Genomic DNA, 12,978 nt, shown 5'->3' with positions numbered 1-12,978 from the left:
AAAAAGTTCAGTATGAAAAACTGAAGCAGTGAAGGTGAATAATCTGAAGATGTCAAATATAAATATTTTTAATCAAATATTCTACATAAATAAATGAATTCATTAAAAAACCTTTGATGATAAAAACTTTCTCATGTCCCCCAAAATCATAGTTTCTTCTTTTTTTAAATCACATTTCAAATCATTTACTCTTTCACTGAATTCACTCGCACTCTGTGTAATCCCAGTCTGTGCCAGAAGGTGGCGCAGCGTGTCATAGTCTCAGGCAGGGTTGCTTCTAGCAGCATCCGTCTGCACGCACCCTGACAAACCCAGGAACTTAAATCCAAACGTTCACCTGCAGCTCTGCGTTTCCTCCTCCTGCACTTCATGCTGGTCAGCAACACACAGACAGCAGCTAAGAAGATGATCATCAACCCCACGCTGACGACAGCAACCAGCAGCAGAACTGAGAGCGCACACAACATCTGGTTCATGAACACGCGACACATCTGGCAGAAAACTACAAACGCGATTCCTAACCGGACTGACCGTTCTCAGGTCTCATGTTGCTCTTCTTCTTTATTTCTCCCACTTCTAATAAACAGAGCGAGAGGACGCACACACCCACACTGGTCGCACACTCACAACGTTTAAATGTCAAAGGTCATGTGAAAGTTTGCATCCAATAAACAAAGACATCTCATTTGAGGATTAAGATTGTGGTCAATTATATTTCACACAACTAAATAAAGACAACATTTGCAGGCACAGACAGATTTAAGGAAGTATGACGTAGATCCATTTGTAGCGCAGCACACGGGCAGGTTTGGTAAATCCATGTACGGTATGATTGCAGACAGCAGCGCTGTTTCACAGCTGTTACGTGTTTGAGTGTGGATGTATGATGATGTGTGTGGTGTTACCGGCTGTCACCACTGCAGGTGATGGAGGTGTGCTGGTGGACGGAGGCTGGCTGCTCGTCTCTGCGTGTGCTGGGAATGCAAACAGTTTCTATGTTTAAATCCTGGTTCACACAAACATGAATACAAAGCTCATGAAACAACCTGTAAATACACAAAACATGAACACGTGTAAACTACAGACAACGTGAAAGCAGCAGGTGAGTCCAGGCTGGACCGACCCACCTGCGAGGACCGTGACTCTGGCCTGCAGCAGCCCGTTGCAGACGTACTCTCCAGCGTCCTCTGGCTGCAGGTCCTGGATCTGCAGGGCGTCGTTGGTGAAGCTCAGCCGGCCGCCGCCCCTTTCTGGTTTCACCGTACCGTTTCTGTACTTGGTGAGGACGGCCTCCCGCCTCTCGCCCTCCCTCTGCTGGAACCACCTCTGTTTGGGTTTGGAGGAGCCGCTGCAGGGGAGCAGCAGCGTCCGGCCCGCGGACACCGTGTAGTCCCGACCTGAGGAGAAGACGCAGAGACATTCGCGCTGTCACTGCTGACCTTCTGTACTTGAGTGGCTGTGATATTGACAGGCGGCCGTAGGGACAGGGGGTTGGGCAGCGCATCTGTAGGTTGCCGGTTCGATCCCCGGGATCACAACCTGGTCGTTGTGTCCTTGGGCAAGACACTTTACCTACCGCCTACTGGTGTTGGCTTCTGTCAGTCTGCCAGGGCAGCTGTGGCTACAACCGTAGCTGCCTCCACCAGTGTGTGAATGAATAGTAAAGCGCTATATATATAAATGCAATCCATGATTATATTGTTCACGGCTTCTTGCTGGATCTGTGCTTCCTGTGTCGACTTTATTCTGCAGTGACGTTGTCGTGGTGCTTGTGCGTCGCTGTGGTGCCCTCTGCGTGAGGTGCAGGCTTTTGTTGGAGAGGACGCTGCTGTGGCGTCTGCTGGTTGCAGCCTCTGCAAACTAAAGCGGACTCGTCCCCCTCCCTGCAGCTGTGCTCATGCTGGAGGTGTTGAGCTCACAGACCTGAGGATGAGCAGCGCAGCTCCTCACACACGCCATGGCGTGTGAATGCTTCACCGCAGAGTTGCTAAAGCTCGTGGTCAGTCACCGATTGTAGCATGCAATCACACGCAAACAGACTCAGTGACCTATTAAAAGATGGTGTGATAATGACGAGCTGCTCTGCAGAGATAAGCCGGCTGTTTCTGCTCGCTCAGTTTCATATTTAGGCCACACATTTCCTGTTTTTATCGTTTCCACTTTAATATCCAGTCATCTTTCTGGAGGCGTGTGTGAGACAAATTTAAACAGTGGAAATGTTTCTTTTCACATCACTCCCACTCTGTGCCTCCGTGCCATCCACTTCTCTTTTACATAGAAAACTGATCATTTCGACACGTCCTTCTTCAAACCGCTGGCTTCCTTTGAGCCTCTGTGTGGTTTTAATGTGCCTGCATCAGTGTGAGGGCACTTCGTGCTGTCATCGATTCTTCAGCCTGAAGAGCTGGTGACTGTGTGAGTGCAGACGTTAGGTTTCATACTCAGTTCCTTACTTTGGAGAAGCTGCGTCAGCGATAAGCAGACATTTCTGCACTGCAGAGCTGATGAAGAAGTGAGCGCTCAGTTCACAGGAGTGTTTGCCACACATGCATCTGCCTGCTGTGTGCAGACGGAGCGATTTGTATTGTGTAACTTGTCTCTGTCATTGGCTCCCAGCCGGCTGCTACTCCAGCGGGAACAAGTACAAATACTTTGCTACTGTACTAGTAGAGTTTTCAGGTTCCTGTGTTTGACTCGAGTAGTTTCTTTTATACTTTTAACTTTTATTCGCTACATGTTGAAACAAATATTCGTACTTTCTGCTCCTTACATTTGAAAACAGGCTCGTTACGTTTGATTGGACGGTTTTGAGGTGATTTATTATTTTGTCGCTGCGAGGCTTCAAACATCAAACTGATTTGAACCTGATCAGGATCACATGAGAGGAAACTCAGTTCGATTATTAATGACCAGGAGATTACAGCGTGTGGCAGAGTCAGGGCGGCCAGGCTGTCGTAAAGCTTTTCCCTGTTCCTCGTCTTTCCCTGCATTTATTATTTGTTTCCCACCCCCAACCCACCCACCCTGGTGGCTCCACCCCCAGCATACCTGTCAGCACCTGCAGCTCAGCCACCAGCTGCTGGTTACAGCGGTATCTTCCATGATCCGACTCCTTCAGATGCTGGACGCAGAGGTCGCCATTAACCATGAGGCGGTAGCGCCGGCAGTCCTTGTTGGTCTTGTAGCCGCCCCGTCGGGTCACCAGGACCTCCTGATCCTGCCGAGTCCAGATCACGTCTGAGCTGCCAGAGCTGCCGCACGGCAGACAGACGTGGTGATTCTCAGGGACCGAAAACCAGATCGCTGCTGGGGCAGAGGACGGGGTCACACATCTGAAACTGTCGAACTCAAGCAGTACAAATGTGCTTTAAATACAGCCACAGGTCCTCTAACGTGGCTGAACCAATGCAGCACACAGGTGAGCTCACCTGGTTAAGCTGCATTAAGGCTTAACATGGTTTACTGTGAGGTTAATAAAAGACTTTCTCATAGAGGCCGTTTGCTTTGGTAACTTCTGCCTGAAAGACGTGAAGATGACGACGCCCACGACACTTTAAACGTCAAACGTAAAAACAGGGCAAAGGCTCAAATGTTGCTGTGGTCATCTTTTATATACAGTCTCGTGCAGGTTCTCCTTTAGTGATCCGTCTCCTATATTTAGATGATGTGATGAAGCTGTGTGACACTCACACCCTGCTGATGCTCTGGCTTCAGTGTGTTTCCTCTTTTATCTCATGGAAACGTCTGCGTCTAAATTTACAACGTTGCAAAATGTTTGCTGGACAGCGTTTTGTCGAGCAGGGCGGTGAACGATGTCGTGTGTCAGAGGAAATCTACACGCACTGACTGTAAACATGCATAAAGAACTGTGGATTTATGACGTTTTCATCTTTAACTTATTTTGCACCAATAAAGAAATAATCATCTTCCGATGGACTCTTTCATAACAGCATGTGAGTCATTTCAGTCCATCAAAATGTTTTTATGGGAATTTGACACAAAAAGATGTTTTTCTAGAACATGTTTGATTACATCAAGTTTGCAAAAATGGAAACAACAACTGTACAAAAGTAAACTGAGGCGTGCACCGTCCAACTTTAACCCAACAAAGGCAACCTATAAATAAGAACAACTGTATTATTGTTTCCTCGCGGTTCCCTGAAAGTGTGACGAGGACAGAAGAACGGGAGGTTTTCGTACCTGTGGAGTTTCCCGTGCAGCCGATCAGACCTGAGAGCAGGAACCAAACGTGACAGGAGAACATGTTCAGGAACAAACGTGGAGCTGCAGAGCTGCCGACGCGCCTCGAGCCTGTCTGTCTCTGCACCGCTCTTCCTCTCCTTCCTCGTCCTCAGTGACTCAGGGAGCGTCAGCGGCCTGGAAAATAAAGAGGCGTGCTCCCGCTGCAGGTCTGCTGTGTCGCATGGATCTGATGAGCAGCTGGAAGCTCTCGGATGAAGGACTAGCTGAGATTTTAACCTTTGTTCCTCTGAATGTTTGTGTGAAAGTCAAACAAAAGGTAAACATGATGACATCATGCTCGCAGCAGGAGGCGTGGAAGGTTTGATCCTGAGGATTTCCTGCAATTAGAGAAAAGTCACATGATGAAGGTTAGAAAACACCTGTGGCTCTGTGACGTTATCATCACCTGCAGAGTGGAATCACTTTAAAACATCACAGACTCGGACTAATGCAGGGAAACATCCCCTCAGGCTCGCTGTCGGTGCAGCTTGATCACACGGTAAACACACGTGTTGGCTCGAGGCGCTGCAGCAGACACGTGAATATTTCATTATATCCTCAAATATCTCTGAGGCTTTACCAGGTGTGTTTCCCAGAGCCGGAGGATGATCGATGAGCGAGTCCTGATGAGATCCACCTTTAGGGAAAAACAGGCTTTTGTTCACTCAACAGTTTTGTCTTTTTCTTTTTTCCATGGAAACGTGAGAAAAATGCTGGAAAAGCCTGAATTTCATTGACTCAACTTTAGGCTCTGTGTGACACACATGGAGATAAATAACTTCACAGAGGTTCACACTGTAACGTTTTCTGGGTAATTTCCTTCCTTTAACGTAAGATGACAGAAAAAATGACACTGAGGTCACTTGTCCCCTGTGAGGACACCTGCCTCAAAACTCCCATCATCTTAAACTGGTTTCCTGAGCTCGCTGCACTCAGACCTGCAGCAGTTTAAAGTGTGTCTCATCACACAGAGACGTGAAGCTTCAGTCTTCAGCGTCTCTCAGCACAAACACTTTCACTGATCAACGATCAGCGATGAAGGATCAGCGATGAAGGATCAGCAGGGTTTCTGTGACAAACTGAACTGTTTTCTAATTCGTCTCCTTCGTTCACCTTTTCTTTTATTTCTACATCTCCACGTGATGAAGACGAGGGGGACGACAGCACCCAGAACCAGCTGCTGCTCAGAATGAGCCCCTGGAAGAAGACACAGTAACGCAGCTCAGATCAACGTGACGCACCTGAAAGCACCAAAGAACCAGGAGCTCTGCTCAGACTCAGCCACAGCTCAGCTTGTTTCTGATGTACCTGATACCTTTAGAGCCGGTCGGAGCAGCACGCTCTGTTTTGTGTAACTATTTTAAAATCCCGGTAGCTCTGCAACCACATAAGCTAGCAATATGATTCTTTTGCATATGAAACCGGAGGAGTTGTACTTACATCTGATGCCATCAGCTTGTCCTCGGTCACAGTTTCCTTCCACATATAGCTTTGCAAAAACTGCATCAAAGCACTTGCAGCAACAAAAACATGATATTCCAGAAACACGCTTTGCCGATCCGATCAGCTGTTTGTAACACTTCCTACGTCCGCCATGACCTGCCCGAAATCGGAAGTGACATCATTTTGCGGAAATGTAGTTTTTTACCATCGTGGCCTCATGAGCCTATACTGGTGTTTTTAAAAGTTATGTTTGACTTTGTGACTTTCTGTGTGGTTTCTGGGATGCTGAGGACTCATATTGCACTGCTGGAAATAGTTTATTTTGATGCAGATGCTACTTTTTTGCAAATTTGCACTATAATATGTATTTTCATTTTTCCTGCAGTATATAAAAATTGGTGTATTTCAAAAATAAAACTATGAAGACACTTAAAATAAATTTCCTGTGGTGGGAAACTATTTTGTGCAACGTTTTTGTATTTACAGTTTTGAGGGATAAGCCTCTTAAATTTCTCTCACTAGAAATATGTTAAAAAAACAAAAACGATTTTCAATTTTTTTTGCAATTTATGTAATTACTATGCACTTAATGCAGACATATTATTAAAATCTGGGCTATAATGGTTGTATTGATGTATAGCAACTTGAAATGGCTCCACAGCATGTAAAAATATAATATAAGCTCTGACGGACTTGGTTCTGTGGTCGGTCTTAAAGGGTTAAAGAATAAACATGCTTTCATTTACATCTGCTGGTTTCAAAAAAGGAGACAAAACAATGAAACTAGATTCATATTTTGGCAACTTTTTCAAATAAGATGTCGTTGTTAGAGACATTAAAGACTCAGCCAATCATGTTTGCTCTGTAAAGCGGCCACAGCACCTTTCTGCGACGTGTCAGTCGGGTCTTTGGTCACATCCAGATTAACCGCTGCTCCGCCAGCACAGGAGTACAGTCCAGAGTCGCTGAGCTGAACGTCTCTTAAAGTTACGAGTCTCCTTACCTGCAGCGACGTTAGAGCCCAGAGCAGCGGCTGCTAACAGGCAGCAGCACACGTCCAGCTTCATCCTGACTGCAGTCATCAGCTCACATGAGCACTCTGTGGGCTCACAGCATGTTTCTCATCAGCTCAGCGTGTTCGTCGCTCAGTGCTGATAAATGTCAGAAACACGTACACGTGACACGTGTCTGCTGCGCTCACTGTCTGCTTGGATGATTATAAACAGATGAAGTCCTGAGGTCACAATTCTGAATCTTACAGCTACAAACCTCCACGCTGTCACCTCCACGGCGTGGAGGATGTAACATGGAACACAGGCGAGGAACATTAACTAAACCTAAAGACTAAGAAACAAGTAAGGGAGCTGGAAGAGACGAGAGCAGCAGAAGCCCTGAATCAGAGTAACATAGCTTGTGTGTTTGTCCAGGTTCATTCATGTGTTATTAACAGACCGATGACGGTGACACAGGAAGGAAGCTGAGCAGCTGATGGGCCGTCTGTGCTTTCAACAGCTGAAGCTGTGAAGCTCAGCGGACACGTCTGCACACAAACACAAAGTCAACACAAATCTACTGTTTTCCAAGTTTACTTGATCTAAATGTGAATATTATCAGTGTTTTAAATGTGACTGCAGCAGACGTGTGACATGTTTCGTCATTAATACCAAAACGCTTTAAATCAAAGCTTTTATTCATGTGTTCATGAAGTGAATCAACTGCACTCAGAAACTTTCTCAGGCCAACAATAGTTATCTTACAAGCGTTTGTCTTTATAATCATGTCTGTAAAGGATTTTTATCACTTTGACCTTCAGATCAATCTACTGACTGGAGGAAAGGTCAGAGGTCAAACACACACACTACAGCACACTGTAAGAATCAAAGCTTTTAGCTTTTTGTCAATTTTCCACCGATGAATCATGAACCTCGAACACGTCGATGGACGGAGGACAGATTTCAGGCTCCACCCCCCACCGCAGCCACCCTGCGCTGGATGAGTGGGTGGGTGTGACCATGAGCTCTGCACCTCAGCACAGTTGGGTCAGAATTTATTTAAGCTTTTTAGCGTAAGTGTTTAAAGACAGACACACTAACAAAAGCCTCCTGGGTCGATTTCATCAGCTGCAGTTTCACAATAATTCAGAATAATCTCGACATATGCATGTTATATGTTACATGTTCCCATGAACATCTGTGCTGTGCAGACTGTTCCTGACAGCAGGACATTCAGGTGAAGCTACACCGGTCCGGCCTGCTTCTTGGTTTCTTCAGTAAGACATACGTGTTGTTGACAGGCTGTGAAGAACCTGTGGATCATAAACATCATCAGTCTGAGTGGGTTGTGTGTAACAAACACAGCTGTGCAGGTTTGGCGTGTTCACCATGAGTTTGTGTAAAATGAGGTGCTGATCGTTAAAATGACCTTTTTTTTATTTCCATCACTAAACGTGGCACCAATCACAGAATATGGAGAATCTGCAGGAGGAAAAGAAAAACATTTAAATTTATCACCAGAACCTCTCATTTAGATGGGACTGTAAATAGTGATGGCAGCTCAGGTGTTACCGGTCGTGTTTCCAGTCTGTGGCAGCTCAGCGATGGTGTCGTATGTGGCATCACTGTGGTCTGATCCTCCTGTTAAAATGTTTATCAAATAGTCTTCATCAGATCCAAGTAACAGTCCAGTTTTAAGCTGTTACACACAACAAATCAACATTTTCAGCTTTAGAAGACACCAGATCCAAAAGTTTGATCACACAAAATAATTTTGGGTTATCCAAAAATAACTCATGTGTGGCTCTTTTAGTACCCGTCCAAATCAGAAGCAAGAATTAAAGTTACCTTTATTATTTCCAGCATGAAAAGTGGAAGCAGTCAAGGAATGTGGAAAATCTGTAAATGAAATATTTTGATTAGATGCAGCATGAAGGTGGAAGGAGATGAAGTGTCAGCAGAAGGTTTGCTTAAATCATGTGACTGTGAAGGCTCAGTGCAGCACAGGTGTTACTGGTGTCGTTTCCAGTCTGTGGCAGCTCAGCGATGGTGTCGTATGTGGCATCACTGTGGTTTGATCCTCCTGTCAACAACAAGTCTCAGTAAGAGTTTGGCAGACATCACTCTCCTGCTTTACTGTTGATGAGGTTCAGAATTTGAAAGTTATCCAAATGGACCGATTCGTATACAGCACTTTGGGGATCAAACCACCGACCTCCCAATCAGCAGAGGACCTGCTCTGCCGCCTGAGCTACAGCCAACCCAAACATCCAAACTTCAATCGGCTTAATTACAGAATGAACTAGAAGACGACGATAGAGTAAAAATAATAATATGAAACACAGCTACAAGATTTCAGTGCAGTTTTCAGTTTAAAATATTATCTACATAACATCTAATGATGGAAACAACAGGAGGGGAAATAATTTAAGTGGCTGCTCCATCAGGCAGTGTGCAGGTCGTAGGCGAGCTCCTGAGAACAAACACTGGATTCATTCAGACTATCAAACTACAAGCAGCTCCGATGATGAGCCTCAGTCACAGCTGCTTCACTCTCACCATTTATAAGATGAAGTTCTGCTCCAGCTGGTATCTCATCATAGACGTGGAGCTGTTTGTCAGTCCCTGCAGACAGATCAGAGTCAGCTCCTGCTTTAAAGTTTAAAACACGCTGCCTGTGATGACGTCCAGCTGTGATAATGAAAGTGAAGCTAAACTGGACTGTGGCTGCTTAGGAAGCTTTTGCTGTTAAACTGAGTTTAGGAAATACTGACCGCTGACCTTTCACCTCACATACTTACAGTGACCAACCTGCTCTCACCTCGAAGGTGTCTGTTTGCACCAGAATAAAGTCCACAGGATGTAAAATCAACAGTGAGGCAGAATAAAATCATTTTAGGTTTGGAGTTAACAGTAATATTATATAAGTGCTGTGTACTCATTTAAAATGAAAGATTAAAGATTCATTTGTAGAAAAGAAACTGTAACCTTTGAACTTGTGTTAGCTTTATTGTTAGCTAAGCTGCTAACAGCATACGCTAATTTATTTTATTTTATTACTTTATTCACATCTTCACTCACCGAATGGAATCTGTGCACAGAGGTGAACACGCAGTAGTAAAACACAGCTAACTGAACTGCATTAGCTCAGGTGGCTAATGTGTTAGCATGATGTGTTAGCATGATGTGTTAGCATGACGTGTTATTATGATGTGTTAGCATGATGTGTTAGCATGACGTGTTATTATGATGTGTTAGCATGATGTGTTAGCATGACGTGTATTATGATGTGTTAGCATGATGTGTTAGCATGACGTGCATTATGATGTGTTAGCATGATGTGTTAGCATGACGTGTTAATATGATGTGTTAGCATGATGTGTTAGCATGACGTGTTATTATGATGTGTTAGCATGATGTGTTAGCATGACGTGTATTATGATGTGTTAGCATGATGTGTTAGCATGACGTGTTAGCGTGATGTGTTAGCATGACGTGTTAGCATGACGTGTTAATATGATGTGTTAGCATGATGTGTTAGCATGACGTGTTAGCGTGATGTGTTAGCGTGATGTGTTAGCATGACATTTGAGCTGACAGACAGACCGCAGCTCACAGCCACCATCGTACTAACAGATGTTTCAAAAGAACCGAGTGAAGGAAGCTAAACTGGACCACAGCAGATATGTGAGAATGATGCGACTAACATGTCTAAACCAATGAATAAGTCATGTAAACCACAGATTCTGGTCATGTTTCTCTTTACTCACCTCGTCTGCTGGACCTGCATCTCCACATGAAGCAGGCAGTGATGAGGATGAGGATGGAGAGAAGAAGAAGACCAGTTCCTATCAGGAAACTCTGCACTGGAAAAGCTGGACAAGGTCAGAGTGATGAACACGGATCATGCATCACATACATGGACTCTCTGTAATATTTAATATATAAACACATCAGACCTCACTCTAAAGGTCATTTATGCTACAGGCCAGAAGAGATGAACATGTTTACATTTAAATCTGTTCAACTGCACTCGTTAGATTCTTTGATGCAATCATACCTGATGGAGCATCGGGGGGTGATGCAGTTGTTACTGATGCTGTATGAGTTGTAGCAGTAGGTGGTGTTTTTGTTTTTGTTGTCTTATTATCTTAAGTACAGAAAAAAGAAAATGTAGATACATAAAAAATAACAGCTTAAAAATCAACGATTGAACTTTAAATATACGAGTTGGTTAAAAACAAACTCCACATACAAACAAAGTAAAAAACTGAACTGAAGAATTTCACATAACATCTTGTGATTTGTGAACAATGATTGGATGCTGTCTGACTGATGCTGATTAATGTCACGCGGTGAAGCTGACATGTTTTAACTTTGTGTTTTTAAGCATTTGTGCATGAGTTGCTGTGTTTCATCGTTTTTAATCTTTAATAATGTACAGTGTTTTATTCGTACAGTTTCATTGCATGCTTTTATTGTATATATTGTTGACGTGTTCCCGGAAGTCTTAGCTGGCATGCCAGTTAAGACTGTGACCAATCAGGGTTCGCCCTTGGCCACCGTAGGCCAATAAGAGGACCTGGCGGGGCAGATGAAGGGGGCTAGAGGTAGAGCATGAGAGACTGCAGCAGCGACATGGCGGGATAGCCGGTGGTCGGCGACTGTTGTGGAGAGCGGCAGAAAACAGAGGAAACTCTACAAAAACATTTCTGTGTTACTTTTGGGTTCATGTGTCTCACCTCTGTCAGATCTCTGTCCTTTGGTCACATTCAGATAAGCAGCTGGTTCTCCATCACAGTAGTACAGTCCAGAGTCAGCAGGCTCAGCTTCTCTTATACGTAATGTTGTGTCCTCCGTGGAAACAGAAATCCTTCCTTCATTTATTTCTCCAGAGTCTCGTCTCCACGTGGGAACAGCTGATCCTCCAACATCATGAGAACAGTTCAGAGTGATGCTGCTCCTCTCTGCAACACTCACTATTGTTGTTCCTGTGAAGAATTCATGACATTTATCATTAAAGTGATTCTTTCCAACGTGCTGATTGGTTTAAAGGTGGACGTCAACAGGAAAGAGGAGGACAGGGAGCACAGAGAGGGCTGCAGCCGACAGCGTTCATTGTTTTCACTGTTTCACTTCATCCATTTCTATTTATCTGTTTCCATCAAACTGGAGCTCAGGCAGCAACAACAGCACAGACAGACACGAGTCCACACAGTATATCTGCGCACTGCCCCCTGGTGGCAGCACACAGCTACTACAGGCTGTGTGAAGCTGGCCCGAGCCGCCACTTCAAACAGGAAGTCTGCGCTCTGATGATACCGGTTATCTCTGCTGGCGTTTTAGGTTTTTGATGTCAAAGCAAAGACAGAATGACATCGTCAACATAAAGTCGGTCACTGCACAAAAACCCAAAAATGCTTCAGTGTGATCATATCAGCTGAAGTTCATAAACACTGGTTTGAGTTTACAGAGAGCAGAGATAAGACTTTTATTATTATGTAGCTGCTCACTGGTTACTGCAGCATGTGAGGTTACACATGAAGAACATTACAGTTATTACTTTATAGAAACTCATCGACAGTAACAGGAAGCACATGTGACAAAACAAAGCTGCAACTAAAGTTAAAAACACGTCTGAAATGCAGCTTTTCATTCTCACTGAATTCGTTTGAGTCAGTTATTGTTTTTTTATGGAAGACGCGTGATTTTTAAACAGGTCAACTGTTAAAATGTTTGATGTTACCTGATGGGATCACTGTCAGCTCCACAGCTGCTTCATGGTCACAGAAGTATCTGCCAGAGTCTGAGGGAGCAGCTCTGAGGACGATCAGAACCCCGTCAGCCTGTGAACTGTATCGTCTCTGTGGATCATTGATGTGTTTTTTGTCTCCGTCTCCATCAGCTGTAAGTATGTCAGCTCTGCTTCCTCCACTCTCTCTGCTCCACCTCACTCCACCCTCCACAGAGTGAGGACAGGGCAGAGTGACCTGCGTCCCCTCCTTAACTCCTTCATGGGTCAAACCTGCAAAAACAAACAGTTTTCAGAATCACATAAACCTTCAGATGCTGTGGACACACAGTAACATCACACGTTTATCCTCATGTAAATAACTGGAGACTTTCTCAATGTTTTGATTTTTTAAATCAAGTTTCATAAAATTAAACTTTGATAGAAATCAGGAAGAATAACGACGCTCTACATCATCCGAGTCTCAGAAGAAGCTCAAAGAGTCTCACCTGCAGCGACATTAGAGCCCAGAGTGCAGGCCAACAGGCAGCAGAAGATGTTCACCTTCAT

General features: G+C 44.5%; 1 protein-coding gene across 1 annotated transcript; it reads right to left on the bottom strand.

Moving 5' to 3' along the window:
* Positions 1-8,256: 8,256 nt before the first annotated feature.
* Positions 8,257-12,978, bottom strand: LOC308384508 (uncharacterized protein; the record flags this gene model as incomplete). The annotated part of the gene is made up of 8 exons (XM_080863034.1): positions 8,257-8,318; positions 8,526-8,760; positions 9,237-9,302; positions 10,448-10,552; positions 10,738-10,827; positions 11,420-11,668; positions 12,424-12,702; positions 12,918-12,978. 7 exons carry the CDS (start codon positions 12,976-12,978, stop codon positions 8,648-8,650), a joined length of 963 nt encoding a protein of 320 aa, XP_080719160.1. The 3' UTR covers positions 8,257-8,318; positions 8,526-8,647.

Source organism: Rhamphochromis sp. 'chilingali', assembly GCF_963969265.1.
Source record: "Rhamphochromis sp. 'chilingali' genome assembly, chromosome: 17".
Classification (NCBI taxonomy): Eukaryota; Metazoa; Chordata; class Actinopteri; order Cichliformes; family Cichlidae; genus Rhamphochromis; species Rhamphochromis sp. 'chilingali'.
Note: the sequence above shows the minus strand (reverse complement) of the source record. Positions and strands in the feature narration are given on the sequence as shown.